This window comes from Penicillium taxi (genome assembly GCF_028828555.1).
Source record: "Penicillium taxi strain IBT 34144 chromosome Unknown utg000002l_segment0_segment0, whole genome shotgun sequence".
Classification (NCBI taxonomy): domain Eukaryota; kingdom Fungi; phylum Ascomycota; class Eurotiomycetes; order Eurotiales; family Aspergillaceae; genus Penicillium; species Penicillium taxi.
Genome location: NW_026643204.1, coordinates 3,167,748 through 3,188,404, shown reverse-complemented (window position 1 = coordinate 3,188,404; position 20,657 = coordinate 3,167,748). Strand labels below are relative to the sequence as shown.

At 47.4% G+C, this 20,657-nt stretch overlaps 6 protein-coding genes across 6 annotated transcripts; 3 read left to right on the top strand and 3 right to left on the bottom strand.

Moving 5' to 3' along the window:
- Positions 1–52: 52 nt before the first annotated feature.
- Positions 53–5,632, top strand: N7495_003100 (ankyrin repeat domain-containing protein; the record flags this gene model as incomplete). The annotated part of the gene is made up of 3 exons (XM_057205769.1): positions 53–1,017; positions 1,233–2,009; positions 2,065–5,632. The coding sequence occupies 3 exons, from the start codon at positions 53–55 to the stop codon at positions 5,630–5,632; spliced, it is 5,310 nt and encodes a 1,769-aa protein (XP_057066376.1).
- A 2,693-nt stretch (positions 5,633–8,325) lies between these two features.
- On the bottom strand, positions 8,326–10,864 carry N7495_003099 (repressor protein; the record flags this gene model as incomplete). The annotated part of the gene is made up of 2 exons (XM_057205768.1): positions 8,326–8,580; positions 8,651–10,864. 2 exons carry the CDS (start codon positions 10,862–10,864, stop codon positions 8,326–8,328), a joined length of 2,469 nt encoding a protein of 822 aa, XP_057066375.1.
- Positions 10,865–11,606: 742 nt separating this feature from the next.
- N7495_003098 (fumarylacetoacetate hydrolase family protein) lies at positions 11,607–12,469 on the bottom strand (the record flags this gene model as incomplete). Its single annotated transcript, XM_057205767.1, has 3 exons — positions 11,607–12,034; positions 12,105–12,316; positions 12,414–12,469. The coding sequence occupies 3 exons, from the start codon at positions 12,467–12,469 to the stop codon at positions 11,607–11,609; spliced, it is 696 nt and encodes a 231-aa protein (XP_057066374.1).
- Positions 12,470–12,926: 457 nt separating this feature from the next.
- On the bottom strand, positions 12,927–14,018 carry N7495_003097 (sialidase family protein; the record flags this gene model as incomplete). The annotated part of the gene is made up of 1 exon (XM_057205766.1): positions 12,927–14,018. One exon carries the CDS (start codon positions 14,016–14,018, stop codon positions 12,927–12,929), a length of 1,092 nt encoding a protein of 363 aa, XP_057066373.1.
- A 1,250-nt stretch (positions 14,019–15,268) lies between these two features.
- On the top strand, positions 15,269–16,225 carry N7495_003096 (Short-chain dehydrogenase/reductase SDR; the record flags this gene model as incomplete). The annotated part of the gene is made up of 1 exon (XM_057205765.1): positions 15,269–16,225. One exon carries the CDS (start codon positions 15,269–15,271, stop codon positions 16,223–16,225), a length of 957 nt encoding a protein of 318 aa, XP_057066372.1.
- A 572-nt stretch (positions 16,226–16,797) lies between these two features.
- N7495_003095 (non-ribosomal peptide synthetase) lies at positions 16,798–19,236 on the top strand (the record flags this gene model as incomplete). The annotated part of the gene is made up of 1 exon (XM_057205764.1): positions 16,798–19,236. The coding sequence occupies one exon, from the start codon at positions 16,798–16,800 to the stop codon at positions 19,234–19,236; it is 2,439 nt and encodes an 812-aa protein (XP_057066371.1).
- Positions 19,237–20,657: the final 1,421 nt, after the last annotated feature.

The following is a 20,657-nucleotide window of genomic DNA, read 5'->3' as shown; positions in this document are numbered from 1 at the left end:
ATAATCCTGTTTTCCCGCCTGTCTGGAAGTCTAGAGCGCTTCTTTCTGCATCATGGCATCCCAAAACACCCTCGACAGCCCCGATTTCTATCAAATCGCCTGGATCTCTGCTCTTCCTATCGAGCGGGCCGCTGCAGAAGCGATGCTTGATGAGGAACATACAGCTCCAACCGGCTTCACTAGACACCAAACCGACGTGAACGTCTATACGTGGGGTCGTGTGGGAGACCATAATATTGTTATTGCCTCTCTGGCTGCTGGAAACTACGGAACCACCTCGGCTGCAACCACAGCCTCGAGCCTGCTTGCATCTTTGCCATCCATTCGTGTTGGTTTTATGGTCGGTATAGGCGGCGGCATCGCTCGACCGGATGAGGACTACGATATCCGGCTAGGTGATGTTGTCGTGAGTCATCCCGATGGGACCATGGGTGGCGTCTGCCAGTACGATCTGATGAAGGCAAAGTCTGGTGACAAGCGTGAGCGTAAAGGCTTTCTTGGACGGCCACCGACGGTCCTCCTCAGTGCGCTTAGCAAAATCCAGGCCTACCACGAGCGAAAAAACTCCAAGGTCCCCTACTTCCTTCAAGAAATGCTGGAGAAGAACCCGAAGATGGGCAAAAGATCTAAGCGAAATCCAGGTTATGCTCACCAGGGCTTTGACAACGACCGCCTCTTTAAAACTTTATGCGACCATATCCCCGGCCCAGACTGTCGGGGCTGTGACACAGCTAATGAGGTTCAACGTGATTCTCGAGATACTAGTGATCCCGATATTCATTATGGGACCATCGCATCCGGCAACACACTTATCAAAGATGCTGTTGCTCGTGATCGGATTGTTGCTGACCTCGGCGAAGATTGCATCTGCTTTGAGATGGAAGCGGCCGGCCTAATGAACCACTTTCCCTGTCTTGTGATCCGAGGGGTCTGCGACTACGCCGATTCTCATAAGAACGATCGATGGCAACGCTACGCCTCGGCGACCGCCGCCGCGTATACAAAAGAGCTTCTGGCGTACGTGCCGGTTACAGAGGTCCAAGAGACTAAGAGGGCACTAGAAGTGCTTCAGTCAGGTTAGTTCTTGTTTTGTTCACTATGCAGCCTAGCAAATATATAAGGCTATATTATATTTTCAATTATTATATGTCCTAACTATAAGAAGTTCAACGACAGATTGATAGTGTGCAGCAGACCACTAATATAACGAAAACCATAACTGATTCTATCAGATCTGATCTTCGCACTGATGAGATCAGGCGCTGGCTTTGTCCCCCGGATCCGTCTATAAATGCTAACCACGCGAGGACGCTGCGTCATAAGGGGACAGGCGCGTGGTTTCTAAAAAATCCTGTGTTCGAGTCGTGGCTCTTAGGGTCGCGTCGACATTTATGGCTATACGGGCTTGCGGGATGTGGGAAGACGGTCCTTAGTACAACTGTGCTTGATCATCTTGTAAAGGCAAATAACGGTCTAATCCTCAGCTTCTTCTTTGACTTTAGCGACTTCACAAAGCAGACATTTAATGGCCTGCTGAGGTCGCTTGCTTTCCAACTTTACCAAGGCGGGGTCGGCTCTACTACATATCTTGATGATTTGTTTAGAGGACACCAGAATGGCAGCAGTCAACCTACAACACAGGCACTCTCAGATATTATTTCAAAGATGCTTATAGGCCAGAAAAAGGTTTCTATCGTTCTCGACGCATTAGATGAATCAAAAACAAGGGACGATATCCTCCTATGGATTAAAGAAATGGTTTCTAGGCCAGACTTGGCCTATATCCAGCTACTTTATACCAGTCGACCTGAACTCGAGTTTCAACGTTATATTCCCCCTCTAATAGGCGAGGAAAACTGCCTACCACTTGAGAAGCAGGCTGTTAACTCCGATATACGGTCGTGGGTAATAGCACAACTTTCTGAGCGACGAGATTTTACAGAGAATCACTTATCCCAGGATATTCTCGAGAGGATCCAGAAGGCGGTTGGAGACAGGGCCGACGGGATGTGAGATAATCCTGCTTTAATTGATGGACTAATAGTTTACTAATATTATGCGTAGGTTTAGGTGGGCATTCTGTCAATTGAATAGCCTAGCTCAATGTCCTCACGAGGCAGCTATGGAGGAAGCTCTCGTATCTTTACCACCAGATCTAAATTCAACATATCAGCGCATGGTCGAGAGCATACCGATAGAGCTAAAAAATGATGCAATACGACTCCTACAATTCCTAGTATACTCCAAGCGACCTCTTAAGCTGGCTGAAGCTAGAGAAATCATAGCGACGCAGATGCAAAATGAGTCAGGAGGTTTTAACATCAAGCGTCGACTATTTCGCGAGACTGATATTATGAAATACTGTCCTAGCTTAGTGGCAGTCGTTCAAGGTGACGTTAAAGAGCTACATCTTGCCCACTTTTCTGTTAAAGAGTACCTCCTTAAACATGATAATTTCGAAACTACGACTGCTAGCATTTCTATAACAAAGACATGCTTGACTTATCTTACGGATATCAAGGGTAGCAATGAAGTGATCAAGCGAGATTTTCCGATGGCAAGATATGCGGCGAAACTTTGGACAGACCATGCAGTGTTGGCTGAGGCTTCTGATGATATAGTTCGAGTGATAGTCAGGTTCCTTGAACAGAGAGCAACATTCCAACGATGGGCTCGTTTATATAAGGCTGATAGCAATTGGGATCATCACCCTGGTCCTCCACAAGGCTCTAGACTCTACTATGCTTGCTTACACGGGCTCGTAGCAGCAGCACGAGATCTGATTGCTAAGGGAGCGAATATCAACGCGCAGGGCGGCCGGTACGGCAACGCTCTCCAGGCCGCCTCAACTCAAGGCCATCAAGAAATTGTCGAGCTTCTTTTAGACAAAGGAGCGGATATCAACGCACAGGGCGGCCACTTCGGCAACGCTCTCTATGCCGCCTCAGATGGAGGCTATCAAGAGATTGTCGAGCTTCTTTTAGAAAAAGGAGCGGATATCAACGCACAGGGTGGCTGGTTCGGCAACGCTCTCTATGCCGCCTCAGATGGAGGCTATCAAGAGATTGTCGAGCTTCTTTTAGACAAAGGAGCGGATATCAACGCACAGGGCGGCCGGTACGGCAACGCTCTCTATGCCGCCTCAGCTGGAGGCCATCAAGAAATTGTCGAGCTTCTTTTAGACAAAGGAGCGGATATCAACGCACAGGGCGGCCGGTACGGCAACGCTCTCTATGCCGCCTCAGCTGGAGGCCATCAAGAGATTGTCCAGCTTCTTTTAGACAAAGGAGCGGATATCAACGCACAGGGTGGCGGGTTCGGCAACGCTCTCTATGCCGCCTCAGCTGGAGGCCATCAAGAGATTGTCCAGCTTCTTTTAGACAAAGGAGCGGATATCAACGCACAGGGCGGCGAGTACGGCAACGCTCTCCAGGCCGCCTTAGCCGGAGGCTATCAAGAGATTGTCGAGCTTCTTTTAGACAAAGGAGCGGATATCAACGCACAGGGCGGCTACTTCGGCAACGCTCTCTATGCCGCCTCAACTCAAGGCCATCAAGAAATTGTCGAGCTTCTTTTAGACAAAGGAGCGGATATCAACGCACAGGGCGGCCACTTCGGCAACGCTCTCTATGCCGCCTCAGATGGAGGCCATCAAGAGATTGTCGAGCTTCTTTTAGAAAAAGGAGCGGATATCAACGCACAGGGCGGCGAGTACGGCAACGCTCTCCAGGCCGCCTCAGCTGGAGGCCATCAAGAGATTGTCGAGCTTCTTTTAGAAAAAGGAGCGGATATCAACGCACAGGGCGGCGAGTACGGCAACGCTCTCCAGGCCGCCTCACGCGGAGGCTATCAAGAGATGGTCGAGCTTCTTTTAGACAAAGGAGCGGATATCAACGCACAGGGCGGCGAGTACGGCAACGCTCTCTATGCCGCCTCAACTCAAGGCTATCAAGAGATTGTCGAGCTTCTTTTAGACAAAGGAGCGGATATCAACGCACAGGGCGGCCGGTACGGCAACGCTCTCCAGGCCGCCTCACGCGGAGGCCATCAAGAAATTGTCGAGCTTCTTTTAGACAAAGGAGCGGATATCAACGCACAGGGCGGCGAGTACGGCAACGCTCTCTATGCCGCCTCAACTCAAGGCTATCAAGAGATTGTCGAGCTTCTTTTAGACAAAGGAGCGGATATCAACGCACAGGGCGGCCGGTACGGCAACGCTCTCTATGCCGCCTCAGCTGGAGGCCATCAAGAAATTGTCGAGCTTCTTTTAGACAAAGGAGCAGATATCAACGCACAGGCCGGCGAGTACGGCAAAGCTCTCTATGCCGCCTCAACTCAAGGCCATCAAGAAATTGTCGAGCTTCTTTTAGACAAAGGAGCGGATATCAACGCACAGGGCGGCCGGCACGGCAACGCTCTCCAGGCCGCCTCAACTCAAGGCCATCAAGAGATTGTTGAGCTTCTTTTAGACAAAGGAGCGGATATCAACGCACAGGGCGGCGAGTACGGCAACGCTCTCCAGGCCGCCTCACGCGGAGGCCATCAAGAGATTGTCGAGCTTCTTTTAGACAAAGGAGCGGATATCAACGCACAGGGCGGCGAGTACGGCAACGCTCTCCAGGCCGCCTCAGCTGGAGGCCATCAAGAGATTGTCGAGCTTCTTTTAGAAAAAGGAGCGGATATCAACGCACAGGGCGGCGAGTACGGCAACGCTCTCCAGGCCGCCTCATATGAAGGCTATCAAGAAATTGTCGAGCTTCTTTTAGACAAAGGAGCGGATATCAACGCACAGGGCGGCCGGTACGGCAACGCTCTCCAGGCCGCCTCAGCTGGAGGCCATCAAGAGATTGTCGAGCTTCTTTTAGAAAAAGAAGCGGATATCAACGCACAGGGTGGCGGGTTCGGCAACGCTCTCCAGGCCGCCTCATCTGGAGGCTATCAAGAGATTGTCGAGCTTCTTTTAGACAAAGGAGCGGATATCAACGCACAGGGCGGCGAGTACGGCAACGCTCTCCAGGCCGCCTCATATAGAGGCCATCAAGAGATTGTCGAGCTTCTTTTAGACAAAGGAGCGGATATCAACGCACAGGGTGGCTGGTTCGGCAACGCTCTCCAGGCCGCCTCAGCTGGAGGCTATCAAGAGATTGTCAAGCTTCTTTTAGACAAAGGAGCGGATATCAACGCACAGGGCGGCCAGTACGGCAACGCTCTCCAGGCCGCCTCACGCGGAGGCCATCAAGAGATTGTCGAGCTTCTTTTAGACAAAGGAGCGGATATCAACGCACAGGGCGGCGAGTACGGCAACGCTCTCCAGGCCGCCTCATATAGAGGCCATCAAGAGATTGTCGAGCTTCTTTTAGACAAAGGAGCGGATATCAACGCACAGGGTGGCTGGTTCGGCAACGCTCTCCAGGCCGCCTCAACTGGAGGCCATCAAGAGATTGTCCAGCTTCTTTTAGACAAAGGAGCGGATATCAACGCACAGGGTGGCGGGTTCGGCAACGCTCTCTATGCCGCCTCAGCTGGAGGCCATCAAGAGATTGTCCAGCTTCTTTTAGACAAAGGAGCGGATATCAACGCACAGGGTAGCGAGTACGACGGAGAAACTTCGTCGGATGGACTTACCTTCTGATCAAACCCAATAAGTCATAAAATAGCCTACGCCATAGTGTCGACATCTTGTCTAGCTTCATGCCTCATCAATCTGATAACTTCACAAATTTTAGGCGTGTGTAGTTAAAGTCACGACAACCAGCGAAAATTGAGACGTCTTTGTATCAGTTTTTAGTCAATCTAGATTGAATGACATAATCCTAAATGTATACAGAAAAACACCGCTGTTGAGATCTACGGGCGAGCCAGAACTTATCTTTGCTCTCTTTGTGCGACCATTTAAACGCAGTCAACAAGACCGCAAGTCCGCCTATGAAATGGCTGACTGGTTGGGTAAAACGTATTTAATCACATATTATATTCCTCTATAATACCTAACTGATCATGAACACCGTTTAAGATGAGATATGCAGTCCGAAACAGAAAGCCACTGAAATCTGTTAAGAAATTTGACAAAATGAGAATCACCTCTTATGTCTATATTAGGGCAATCTTGGACTTCTTATCAGTATTGTTAATCTGTGAAATCAACCGGGGCCGATGTGAGTAGGCTGATAAGGAATAGGTACTGGTGATGGAGACTTTCAGGCTGGACTCGCTGAGGACCATGCTAATACTAAGTAATGGGACTGTAGCGGATTCGACCACCTGTATACGCTGTCAAAAGCGCCGCCTACTCGCCTACCACCGTGTGTGTAGGAGAAACTGTAACGTTGAAACTCTTGAGCAGCAACAGCAACATCACACTAAGAGTGATACTGATTCTCGGCAAGGCGGTGCAGGTGGATAAGCCTGTGCTTTGAAGGGCTAAGATGGGCTGTGACCGTCGTGAATTAAATATTATTTGCGCGGTACCAAGGGATGTATCGAACAAGTTAATACACCCCGCAATATTTCTTGGCTATTCTGTGTTGCTCAAGCCGATTTCGAGAATGACTGTACCAATTCTACCCATCTACAGCCTCAATCACTACTCCATCTATAGCTTCTATAGCTTCTCCGTCTATAGCTTCTACAATTTCTGCCCAATCGAATAGCAATACTCGATTTAACGACCTAAATCGCACTGCTCAAAGTATTCGGAGGCGCTACATGGGTTTACCTAGTATACCTCCTCGTCCACAGTCACATCTACAAGAGTTAATTTTACCAATTGCACATTGTCAACTCCATGTGCAGCTTTGAATTTGGGAAGGGGAGAAAAATATCAGATCTCTGATTATATCTGCTTCTCCAACCTTTGCTCTATAGGCTGTATAATGCATGCTAAATTTATATAGCTCCAACCCATTATGCAGAATTATTATCTAATTCGATTTCATGAACATGGTAACTATAAGAGACGGTCAAATTTAATTCCAGCGTGTGTGCAATTCAGAGACTGAGAGAAGACTAGTAATAATCAATCAATAACTCAACAGCTTCTAAGAGACAGAAGTTCTTCCTAACGGATTTTCTTCTTTAGCTCGATGTTTGATGATTATTTTCAGCATTTTCAGGAAAAAGATTGTCTCTCTAGTACTTGGATGAATAAGAATAAGCCTTTTGCGGTTCAGGAGCGGGGATAGTGGAAGCATGACCATCATTTTGGATTTTGGTATCGCTAGATATAAAAAAAGACAAGATTTCGTTCGGATTCTTTAACGAAGAAGCATCTAGTCGTATAGGACTGGTGATAGTGGAGGCTGGATTTGGATGGCAATAATGACTGTGATTCTCCGGAGAACAAGATATCAAGGACGCTCCATCTCTTTCACTTTGGCGATGGAGGTATCCATGATATCCTTATGTAGTGATAACTATGACTTCCGGGTGCATCACAAGCCCATAAGTATTCATGTAGTGGAAGAACAAGTATAAGATGCAGTATCCAAATGACTCAAGGAAATGTTTAACAAGGCTTGATATGATTAAAAAGGGTCACATACACCTATTTGAAGACTGGAAAGGCAATTCATGGCAGAAAGGGATAATAGGGGATATTGGTGGAATTATCAGAGAGTTTGGATTGAATTTGATCATGATAATCCAAAGCTCGCTTCAGTCCTGAGTTCTATATATTTCTGAAAGCCCAGAGCCTGCCCTGTTGAAAAGTATTTGTAACACTTAGACCACAGAATTTTTTGAGGTTGGTAGCCATCGGAGCATAGTCCAAATAAAAATGGTAAGATGGCTTTTGATGAAGTTTTTTATTACTATACCAATATGCTGAGAGTAAACTAATGTTGAGCGTCCCTGTCACAATGTTCAGGAGCTAAAAGTTACCTTCCATTTAGATCAATGGATTGTATAATTTATCGCACTAAGTTGCGACCTTCTACAGAAAGTGAAACGGAAAAAAGTTTAGTAGGCCATCATATTGGCTCAGCCACTAAATAATAGGGATTAAGAGAGGGGAAGGGATACCTCGCCAGTCTCATCACAATACAACTTACATGTATTTATCATATCTCACCTACTTAGCTGCCTATACCTGAAAGTTTTCACGGCTTGATAGAGCCTTAGAATTGAGGATTTTCCTCATTCGAAAAGGGAAGTAGACAAAGGCATTCATTGCATAGATTGGTATATTCAAATTCACATAACCGGAATAGCTTAACAACCTTCCAAGGAACCCCAAAAATCATCCTATCCTAACTCCAAGATATCCTTTTCATTACCGTCTTCAATTCCGTTCCTGTTTCCTTTATGTTCCTGTTCCATGTTGAACGGCTAAAAACACACACCGTCCAATCGAGCCTGAATGGTTTTTTCGTCAAATTTCCCGCTCTCCCCTTCATAGTGACGCAGGACCTCCTGGGTCATCAGTCGTCTAGGGGCTCTGCGACCGGTCATCAACTCGAATTGAGCGATGCCTTGTTCAATGACATTTTCGAGTCCGTCGACTAGAACCCATGATCTGCCATTATCGGCTCTGATGCGACGCATTTGTCGCAAAAGAGGTGTGTCAAGCGGCTTGTAAGCCATCTGTATAGCTGGATTAGTATTTGAAAATGCAAAACACAAACAACAGTAATCAAGAGTGGAGAAAATATACCTCTAATACTACACCACCCGTAGGACTACCGAGCCATTGTAGCGGCATTTCGAAATTAGCAGGTGGTTCATCGAGGTCTGGATCGGCAGGAACACAAGACGCAACTAAACTAGGCGGGCTTGCATCTTCAGGCCAGTCATCCTGTGTAGATCGTAGCACGCGAACCACCTCGACCGAGTCTACCTGCGATGAAGCCCACGAATTGAAGTGGCGGGCTACCTCCTCCGCACGTGATTGCGTCCGGTTGGAGATGAAGATCTTGCGACAGCCTAATCGGAGCATGGCGTAGATGGCAGAGCGGGCCATACCACCTGCACCAATAACTAGACCTGTTGTCTTTGAACTGATGGCATTTCGGGGAGAGAGGTGTCGAGTGATGCAGATCATTATGCCGACCCAGTCTGTGTTCTCGCCGTACCAGCCTAAGATAGGGCCGGCTTGGTTTCGGCGCGAGGCTTGTTCGGTGAGGGGGTACATTTTTCCGTCAGATGAGCCTCGCAGAGGCATGATTGTATTTATGGCGCCGATTGCTTCGGAGTGCCGGCTTTTAGAGGCGAGTTTTTGGTAGAGTTCCCGACGCCAGGGCTGGACGATACTTGAGCCGCCGAAGTTGGGGTCGCGGCGGAATTGGTCTAGGATTGCGAGGGATGGTGATTCGGGGATGCTGTATGTGTTGCTCATGCCGCAGTGCTTGAAGGCGGCGTTGTGCATTGTTGGTGAGAGACTGTAGGCGATGCTGCTTCCGAGGATGTAGAAGTTCAATGGGTCAAGCACGTAGCTGTGGAAGAGGGCTTGGACGGCGTCGCGAGATGTTATCTGCGTGTCGCGCTCGTTTTCTGATGTGCTTGTGATGGCCGGGTGTGTGACGCTCGTCAGGATGGAATTGAATACTTGGGATGTTCTTCCCAGACGGCCGATATTATATGCGATCAGTGGTGGGTGCTCTCCGGGTAGAGAGCGAATCTTGTTGACAAATTCTTGGACGCTGTTGTTTTCTTCGCGGTTTGTAGCTACCCTTAAAAAACGAACGAGCTGGCATCCAATCCTTCCGGCGTCATTATATAGAGTGACGCAGCTCTCGTCGTCCCAGCTGACACGGGAAAACGCTTCGAATATATGCTCACCGATGATCTTGGTTTTCCCATGACCGCGTATAATCTGAGCGATTTGAGATCGACTTTGGCCAAGATCAATGACTAAGTATTCCACCGCCAGCCGCAACCCATGTTCTAGGACGTCGAAATATGACGAATTCGGAACGCCGGTGGGAGAAGTGTCAACTGACAGAATCACAGGTGTCCGCGCATTACGGCGTAAAATAGCCACTTGTCTCGTAATCACCTCGGCCATCTCGGGCCCCCAGCTATCAACACAAAGCTCGATGGCATCTCCTCCTGACTCTAGCTCTGGAAGGTTCACATTATCGGCCGTAAGGTCGGAGGAGCGAACGAAGATAGCATGGGTGTATGAACGGAATTCCGGAGGTGTTTCAAGCAGGACAAAAGGTGAATCGTAGCTGGAGTGTACGTTGGTGCCGGTCACGAAATGAACAAAGCGGGTAAAATCCTTCTTGACTTCTTGTAGCTTGAACGAATACGCTGCAGATCGAGGATCAGGGCTTCCGTCCTCCGAGACAAATTGGGTGCGATCTTCGAGGTTGTAGAATTCAAAATGGGAGCATGTCCGATGTGTAGGGTCTGCGTCGCGCAACAGTCGTATTGACTGGTCCTCTAGACCAAGAAGTTGCTGAACAATGCTGGTATCGCGCAAAACATGGATAACAGGGTTCTTTCGTGAATAGTGACGCAGATGGGCCTGAATAGGCCGTGTTAGAGTGCCGAGCCCACATTCAATTACACATCCAGTGCGGTGATTGTCCAGCATCAATTTCAGCACCTCAATATCCTTGTTCTGAAAATCTTGATTGCCAAATCTTTTGAGATAGTCGCGCCGCGTTGAGCCTGTAATTTCCTTGAAATAATGATCCTCGGTTATAAAGCGCCGTCTTAGTGCCGTCGCTGCGACAAATCCTAGCGAGCGCTTGCCGCATCCTCGGATGCCAACCAGTACCAAAGAGGCATCTGGTTCATATGTACGGGGTACGACAGTATCTTGATTGTATAGTGTATTAGGAGAGGAGTCTTGAGTTGAATCGGAGCAGGTAGGGGAGGTTGTGTCGACGGCGCGAATGCGGGCTTGCCAGTCCTCGAGCATGTTGTGTAGAAAACGTCGATGATTTTAAGCTAGGTCGAGGATACTACCATCGACTTCATACATTCTGAGATTTTCACATTGAAAGAGATAGAATATGGATATTGGACATTTCATAGACAGTTCTGCTGTGGAGAACTTGTGTTTGTTACCGCGAGCGACCGAGTGGGGCGGATAAAGATCTTATCGCTTGATATGATTTGTTGCTCGGTTAAAGCCTTAACCCTGTCTCCACGGACTATTCAGCCTCGGTTTTTCTTATATACATTCTCATCGTGCGGATAATGAATTACCAGGAAGGGATTTGGAGGGATTTGAGTAGCCGTATGATCCTCCGAGCTGATTCATGCGAAATACGGAGATAATGCTTTTAGAACCATGACGGTAAACCTAGACCGGAGTGAAGATATCGGCTTCGTCATGTTTCGGATGTCATTCAAAATATCTGCCTGGCGAGTTCCAGCTCGATGCAGTCAGATAGCCTGACCATGTGGCTATGTCGAGAAGACTTGACGATATTCAATTCCCCCACGCGCTGAATATGAAGTAAATTCAAGATCATTAGAACGTTGAACAGAAAATGAAATGAAGCTTGGTCAAGCAAGGAGTGACCGTGCTCCGAGGAGGGGCAGAGAGAGGGGCAGATATAGAGAAAGAGAATGAAGGAAAAAGAGTATCAGCTCGACGACAAAAGTTTGATTTTATATGGCTTCTATAGACAATAGGCTTTGCGATCAGCTCGACTTTAGGTCTCCTTGAACTCGTAAAGACCTTCACGGTCCTTCACCTCGACTTCAATGCGACCCTCTTCGATCTCCTTGCCACCAACCTCAATAGAGGCGCGCATAACATCACCAGCCTTAACCTCACCAACACCCTTGGGTGTACCAGTAAGGACAATATCACCCTTCTCAAGAGTCATGACACGCGAGATTTGTGCCAATTGCTTAGGAATATTGTGCAGCATCAAGCTGGTAGAGTCAGCCTGGCGCTCGACCTCACCAACATGAAGGCGCAAGAAAGCATCGTGGGGGTTGGGGATGCGCGACTTGGGGATTTCTTGCGAAATGGGCAGGAAAGTGTCAAAGCCTTTGGCAATGGACCAGGGGAGACCCTTCTTCTTAGCCTCGTCTTGAACGTTGCGAGCTGTCATATCAATGGCGAGGATGTAGCCTAGAAACACAGACACCATTGTTAACAAGCTTCAAGGTGGGGTACCATCAGCAGGTGAGACCCGACTCACTTTGAATGGAGTCCAGTGCGCCTTTCTCATCTGAGGGATCTAGATCCCGAATGGTCTTGCCAATCACAAGACCCAATTCTACTTCATAGTGTAGGCTAACGCCCTTGGGACGGAGAACGGGACCGGCACCAGGGGCGAGAATGGCGGAAGCGGGCTTAAGGAAGAAAAATGGCTGCTTGGGTGCGGTATTGTTCAATTCGGTGATATGATCGCTATAGTCGCAAAGGTCAGTTCAGAACAGAAGAAGCTTGAGTTACACGAGTCTGAGCGTCTCCAGTTCCCCGAGGGAAAAATGACTAGGATACGCACGCATAGTTACGACCGATGCACATGACCTTGCGGCAATTGGCTCTGATGGACGCCATTGTGATGAGGTGATGAAATTGAGCTTAATAAGGGACAGTTTAGAGATACAACGAAGAGAAAGTGATGGTGCGATTAGCGGAGAAGACTTGATCAAGAGCCGATCCCGGACAAGCTCCGACGATGCGGAGACGGTCGCATATCGGCTATCTTTTTGATAGGCTCAATGGGCTCAGCTTCTACAGCGTTCAATCGCTTGTTATTAACCTGCACTTAAGTCTGATTTTACCAGCGGCATACATATAAACTCCACTCAAAATACTATTCTCAGGTTATCGATGCTCTATGTCAAGGTTAGCATGCGAATCTAGCTGCCGGATATTTGACCCGAGAATCGGAAGCATAGCCGAACAGCACTGTTTGTTCAAAAAGATGATCATGAGTTCATTCCATTTCAAGCCTTCGACTATATTCATTGTCCGTATAGTGCCTTTACCCGGACTGTTACATTCCCATTACTCAGTACTGAGGGTTCCAAGTAATCGTCTTAGCAAGTGGTCCCCCTCGGTCATACGTGACCAGCGCAGTATGATTGTCAAGAGCCATCACTCCGGGCCAGAAGCTTGATTCAGGCGAGACAAAAGTCGGTGGGCTCCATTGAATGTGTCCATTCTGTGGCGGGCCCGCGAAGACAGCTTTAATGGAGGCGTGCTTGACCCATTCGACCCGATCGGAATCCTCATCAGTCATAAACACAGCCACCATAGAACCGTCTGCAAAGGACGCAATCTGGGGAGCACCGGCATTATGACCGCGCTTAGGACAGAAAACTTGGTGACGACTATTCCAAGTAGCACCATCGTCGTAGGATATAAGTGCCTCTATACTAAATGTGCCAAAACGTGTAGTTTCAAAACACATAACGAGAGCCTCGCGACCATTGTCAAAGGTCTCTGCGATGCCGTTCATTCCATCTCGCAGAAAATCCTTATCACCATGCAGACAAACTGGTGGAGTCCAGGTACTTCCCTGATCCCGCGAGACAGCTAGCATAGTACACTGATTGTTGGGTGCGAATTCTTGGGAGTAGGTGAGTTGAACCTCGCCTTGTCTCCCTAATCGCATAAATGGCTCCCAAATCCCTAGTGGAGCGCCTTTTTCTGCGGCTTGGGATGCATACTGCCATGTACGAGCGCCATCAAAGGACCTGCAGACAGTAATGCGAAAGTGTTTTGGACCATTAGGGCCGACATCATGGTTGCGAAAGGCCGCTAATACAACTCCAGGAGAAATCTCGAGCAGAAACATATTGTCCACATCTCCTGCTGACCGAGTTACCTCTGATAAGTTCTCGAAGGTGCGTCCACCATCTATACTGCGAGCAACGCAGAGGGCATGTTTGCCATCTGGAAAGCGTGTAAAAGAGGACAGGATTGAACCGTCAGAAAGTCGTGCTAGGCGGGGATATGTGCCTCCTTGGGGAGCTGAGCATATTGGACGCTCATCGTTATGCACCATTCCCTGGCCTAACAGATGTTGTTGATGGCTAGGCGGGGAATTATTATTACCCCCAACAGCATGGAGTACTTTTTGACCAAGACGCTCAAACATTTCAATCCACGAGTGTAGAGTGTAGAGAGTGAGAAGAACCTTGGAAGAGAATGAAGATAGTATGAAGCCGAAGTGGAGAGGCTACGTCACTTGTCAGATGATTACCCACTAAATTATATCTGATATAGTCTACCTAGGTCATGGCCGTGGCCATCTACACGTGTAGCAGCAGATATAATATTTAGAATATTTGAGTGAGTATTCCTTTCTCGGCCCTGGCCACTTAACAAAACGTCATTCAAATTTGACTTTCAATCCTCGGTTTTCGGCGAAATAGAAATCCGAACACTGTTTGCATTAACTACGGAATCTGTCAGAGGAAGTGGTTTGGGACCCACTTTTAGGTGTGTATTTAAGCCAGATTACGCCCTCGTTAGAAAATTCAGTTTCATTCATTTGTGGCATTTGAATGATTGGCCAGCCAGTCACAGTCTATTTAACAGAATCCGATAGTGCAGCCGCGACAAAATGAATAGTATTGTAATCCTAAAGTGCCATCTCACCGCCCGTAACGGAATTACCCTTTTGACCCTCTTTTATTGTTAGCTGGTTTTACCCGCAGTAGTTCTCCTGCAAGACCGTACAAACGGCGAGTGGAACATACAAACGGAGGAGGAAAAGGAGGAAGGGGATCTATTAGAACGAAGGATATCCCACATAGAACTTCCATCCCCAAGTTGATTGATGATATTCATCGATACCTGCACCAGTACCCTTACAAGAAGAATCGAGTGATGTTGGTTGCAACTTGGCTCTAGATCTCATTGGTTTTCATGTATGCTCGTTTATTTTTAAGTATTTGCTTTAAAAGTGCTCTCATCAATGCAATTGAATAAGATATTTTACCTTATTACTTGTAAATTGTAGTAGAGTTGGAGTTGGACTTGGACTTGGACTTGGTCGAATTTCAAGGTTGAGATGACTTAGCAGAATTGGGACGACACAGGTAATAAAACATTCTGCCGAGTGTAAAATACGTATTTTATTTTCCGTTTTATGGATTTTGTCGCGGCTGCATCTATCGGATTCCGTAACTAACAGTGGTCAATTCTTATTAAATGCCAAAGCCTTATTACTGAGTCATACTTTGTATACATATATGGAGTTAAAACTTGCCACCATTAATACCGATATTCCCGGCCTTGAGTTGCGGGTTAACGCCGCTTAAACTCCGTACCAGAATTCCATTATATCATGACTTTTCTTATAAACCCTCATTCTCTCAGCTTTTCCTCCTCAAATCATCAATCATGCCTAGCTTCTTTTACTCCCAATTTTTCGTTCGGCCATCTTATCCCACTCAGTCCTTCGAGGGCCAGACGGTTTTGGTGTCTGGATCTAATGTCGGTCTCGGCCTGGAAGCCACCCGCCATGTAGTTCGATTGGGCGCAGCCAAAGTGATTATGGCTGTGCGTAATGTGAAAGCTGGCGAGGCTGCCAAAGAGGATATCGAGAAATCCACCGGACGCAATGTCTGTGAAGTGTGGGAAATGGATCTCGCATCTCATAGCTCCGTGTTGGCATTCGGCGAACGTATCTCTCAGCTTCCCCGCCTTGATGCAGCAATTATGAATGCAGCTCTTGCAACAAATAATTTCGAGCTGGTTGGGACCTATGAGAAAACTATCACTGTCAATGTAATCAATACTTTGCTGCTCTCACTGCTCATCCTCCCAACCTTAAAAGCAACCAAGATGCAGTTCCCCTCCAGCCAGCCTCACCTCTCCCTCGTGGTAAGTGAAGTTCACGGGTGGGTTGATTTCCCGGAGTGGAAAGCCGATGAGCCTCTCAAAGTGATTTCAGACCCAGCAACTGCCAAGATGACTGATAGGTACCCACTATCAAAGCTGCTCGAGGTTTTGCTTGTCCAAGAGCTTGCTGGACGGGTGAAGGGATCGGAGGTTATTATCACCATGGTAAACCCAGGTCTTTGCCACTCAGCACTGGCACGAGAGGCAGGAATTGGCCTTGCCGTGATGAAGTTTTTCATGGCACGGACAACGGAGATAGGATCTCGTACTTTGATTGCTGGCATATCTACTGGCATTGAAGGCCATGGCGCTTATATGAGCGATGGATACACTTGCAACACCAATCTTTCACCGTTTGTGCGCAGCGAGGAAGGACGACAGGCTCGGGAGAAGCTTTGGGGGCAAGTGACCACAATTCTTGAGGGTTATAAGCCCGGGGTCACTCGTGTCGTTTAGGCTCCCCGCTATCTATGCTATGTTATCGAGATTTTACTGGAGTTGATGAGAAACTCGGGATTCAGGGTTAATCGTTGAATATGCTTTCGACCTTGAAGGGCGGCTTGATTTGGGTTTCCAATCTATTTGATCTCTCTAGCCGTCCACTTTCAAATAGAACCATTGACAAGCATCACATTGAATCGGCAGACAAGACGAAGAATGTGATGTACGAATTACGCGAGGTTCAATGTTACAGATGTTACCGGCACCATGCAGGTCACAATGATTGCTATCACTGTCATACTCTCTGTGTACTTTTACCGGGGTTTAGGTTTCCTTTTCTAAACCATTTTAGTCGATAGAACCATCACAGTTCAGGTGGAGATGGTCGGAAAGTGAATCGGAAGGGGTGGGTATCAAACTGGAAACCAAATATTGAGATTCAATCCCCACCTGTGTAGTACTTAAGTTTAAGTAGCTGAATCTAATTACTGTCAAGTTTCTTTCTTGGGAATTTTTTTGAAATCGCCGGTTCTTCCGCTCATGCTACCTTTTATATTCCAGCTACAATCTATTTGAAGATTGATATCATGGCTTCTATATATTCGGAATCGAGTAGAATCAACTCGGTTCTGAATGGAGGGCAAAACCAACACAAGTCACATGAACCATCCAACTCATCCGTTCATTTGACTCTGGCTCGAAGGCCTTCGGATCTTCTCCATCTAAGTAAACTCCTAAAAGCACCATGCTCAGCTGTTAATGATGATACGGATGTGCAGGTCCAACGCCTTGTGCAGTTGGCCTGGATAGTTACCATTCGTACATTTACTGCATCCACCGCACTCTACATTGCTGAAGATTATATGCAAGGCCGATGCTATGTCGGTGGGACTCATGAGATAATGATTGGCTCACCAGTTCAGATTCATGTTGACACGCAAGATAAAGTACAAGATCTCTTCAGAACAATTGTTGCTGCTTCAAGTGTTGTGAATGACACTCCTGAACACCATGGAAAAGATGGCAACGACTCTCGTTACAATACTATCATCTTGTACCGAGGACAAAATCGTCAGACCAATGGCATCAAACCATTTACAGATCTCTATCAGGACCTGTATTCCACACCCATCGCTGAGCCGTCCGAGCTAGAGCCTAACACTGGTCTGATACTTTCTATCAACCGAACACCAGAGGTTTGTTTACAGGCGACTCTTCATGTCGAAACAACAACTGTCAGTTTGCAGCTGGCCACTAGCTTGCTTCACAGTTTCGACCAGGCACTATCGTCTATTGGCAGTATATCGACACAGACGATCGGAGCTGTGGAGATGTGCTCTTCACATGATCGCGAGCTTATTGCAAACTTTACTCGCTCACTATCACCTACTCAAGACGCCTTGTTGCATGAACTATGCTTACAGCATGTGAAAACTACTCCAGAAGCACAGGCTGTCTGTTCATGGGATGGTGATCTCACTTACAGCGAGCTCAATGACCTATCTTCAAGACTAGCACACTGGCTTGTGGGCCAGGGAGTTGGACCTGGTGTTTACATAGCCTGCATGTTCTACAAGTCTACATGGGCGATCGTTGCCCGCCTAGCCGTTCTCATGGCTGGTGGTGCCTACATCTGTGTCGATGCCCATGATCCTCCACCATACCTCGCATCTGTCTTGGAACGGACTAAAAGCACACTCATGCTGACATCTGTTGGATTCAGTGACAAGTTTTCCAATCTAGTTCGCACAAATTTCGAGGTCAGCAAGGCTTCCCTTCAAAATCTACCTCATATGACTGGTGTGCCGTGTATCACCGTCACGCCCTCCGACCCATGCGTCGTACTTTTTACATCTGGCTCCACTGGAAGTCCCAAGGGCATTATTCAGGAACATCGAAGCTACGCATCGTCGTTGACGGATTATATCCGGGTGACAGGCATGGGACCTCATTCCCGTCTCTTCCAGCTCGACTTCTATGCCTTTGATATTAGCAACAATGATTTCATTGCCCCCCTCATAGCAGGCGGCTGCTGCTGTGTCCCCACAGTCTCATTAACGGTGGAATCTCTCATGATCGATATGAATAATCTACAAGCCAACATGACATTTGTGACACCCTCAGTTGCGATAGATATAACTCCGGACCGAGTGCCAACCCTAAAGACAATGTGCATTGGCGGAGAGCCGGTCTCTGACGCCGTGTTGAGCAAGTGGCTTGGTCGGGTACGAGTCATTAACCAATACGGCATGGGCGAAGTCGCGTCTCTCTGTGCGTTCAATCCAAATCTACAAGTTGGGAGAGGATCTGTAGTTGGCAGGCCAGCCACTGGCGCAATATGGTTGGTGAACCCCGATATTTCAGATCAGCTTATGCCAGTCGGAGCTGTGGGGGAAGTTGTCATTGAAGGACCTCATGTCTCACGAGGCTATCTCGATCATATTTCTGGGAAATCTGAAAATTTCCTCTCAGTGCCTCCGGCATGGATGGCACAATTGCATCCTGAACGGCCAGCAAACAGATTATACCGCTCCGGAGATTTGGGTCGATATAACCACGACGGCACAATTGAGTTGATCGGTCGAAAGGATACAATGCTGAAGCTGGACGGTAGTCGAGTTGAAGCCGTTCAGGTTGAAAATATTCTTCGGCGCCAGTTATCCACTGGAGATGTCGCTGTTGTCGATGTGGTCGGCGCACCGGATGGAGTCAGCCAGCCTATCCTTGTCGCTTATGTCTACCTATCCAGCAATCCAATGAATGTGGATGATGGCGCTTTTGAAAATATGGAATTCCGACCTGTTATGAATTGCCATGCTATTTACCCGTTGACACAGGCGATGGGTGAGGCCGCTGCACAGAATTTGCCAACCTATTGTGTCCCTAGTCTGTTTCTCCTCATCGACCGAATCCCACAAACTAAATCTAAAAAGACTGATCGACGGAAGCTCCATCTGCTGGGGCAAGCATATTATATGAGCCAGAGAGAGGAGTTGAGAGATATTACTGTTTGGCCACAATGGTAGTCGGCATCTTTCAATACACAAGTGAAAACGGGATTCCCATATATCGCCTGTAATAATCTTCAAATTTAGGTTCAACCAGTCTCATGGATTCAATTTTTAACCTTGGAAATGGTATTGTTAGATAATTCATCACAGCATCAATACATAGTATATCCCGAGTCCTGATCAAGTTATTATTCCAAGCGAGTCCAAAGTTCCTCATACTTAGATTGCAGAACGATAAAAGCGATCAGCTCATGGGGTTCCATTCACGATAGGTCGCTGCAGCAGATTACTCTTACTTTGGTACCACATCATCCCGGACTGCCTCTGAGCGCCATCAGCTGCAGATATATACCCTTAGGGGCCAAAATACCTAGACAACGAAACATTTCGTAGGTTAGTGAGTCATTTCACTCAACAGATCAGTCATTAACTAGATATGCCCCGTTCATTTGATCCTTTCCAAATATGGATGGTGTTAACTATACCTAGTGTTCACTGTATCTCTACCTCACATCAATTTTCTCACCGGGGTAACCTTCTATCAAGCACGGTTTCCATCAAATTGCTCTCCACGATTCAAATCCCTTCTCAATGAACTTTTGATTATTATCCAAGCGACAACTGGAATATTTTCCTCAGCCGGCTCGCTCCTCTTATTTGGCTCTGCTTCGGTTGAATTTCGAGCGCTGTCCAACGAATTGCACCAAGGTACGCCGGCATTTCATTTTCTTACTCCGCCAAATTTTGATTCGGCATCGTGCACCAACCTAAATACCTGAATGTGGATTTACTCGGATATAAAGATGTGCTTTGAGCTCAGATCGCTTGAACTGTTCCCCGCCGTGCGAGTGGTTTACTTCGGCGAGTACCACCCAAGCCAACAGTCCAAGCGCAGAAAACGATTGGTTTAAACTTCTTTGTTTCAATTTTTGAATGGATAGTATGGACCAATACTGCTCATATCTCGAGGCCTGTGCAACTCGATTTTTGAAACGCAGACGACAAACCTTCACCAATGGTTTGTTTCAACCGCTCAATACTGGAAGGAGTGCGGATTCGGACACTGGCTGTCTATACTTTGAAACTTCTACTTTGACAAAAGCAACTTTGAACTTGAAATTTGTCGAAAGCCTTCGGCACAAAGGGTTAGTTTTCGTCAGAATTTCTGCTTTTATTACTCCTCATAAGATAACCTTGCAGGAATTTGGGCAAAATCTTGAACAAAGTGCCCGGAGTGTGTTGGGTACTGTGGTACCTCAGATAATCTGAATAACTATGGTGTAATGATCCGACCGGCCCGCTAACCTATAAATCTAGGTGTAGAAGATGTACTCTTCTTGGTAAAGCCTATGCGGTTGGATGAAATTAGGGCCATAATAAGACTAAACCTGGCACTATGTATGCTACGAATGTAATTACTCGCCAGCTCGCATCCT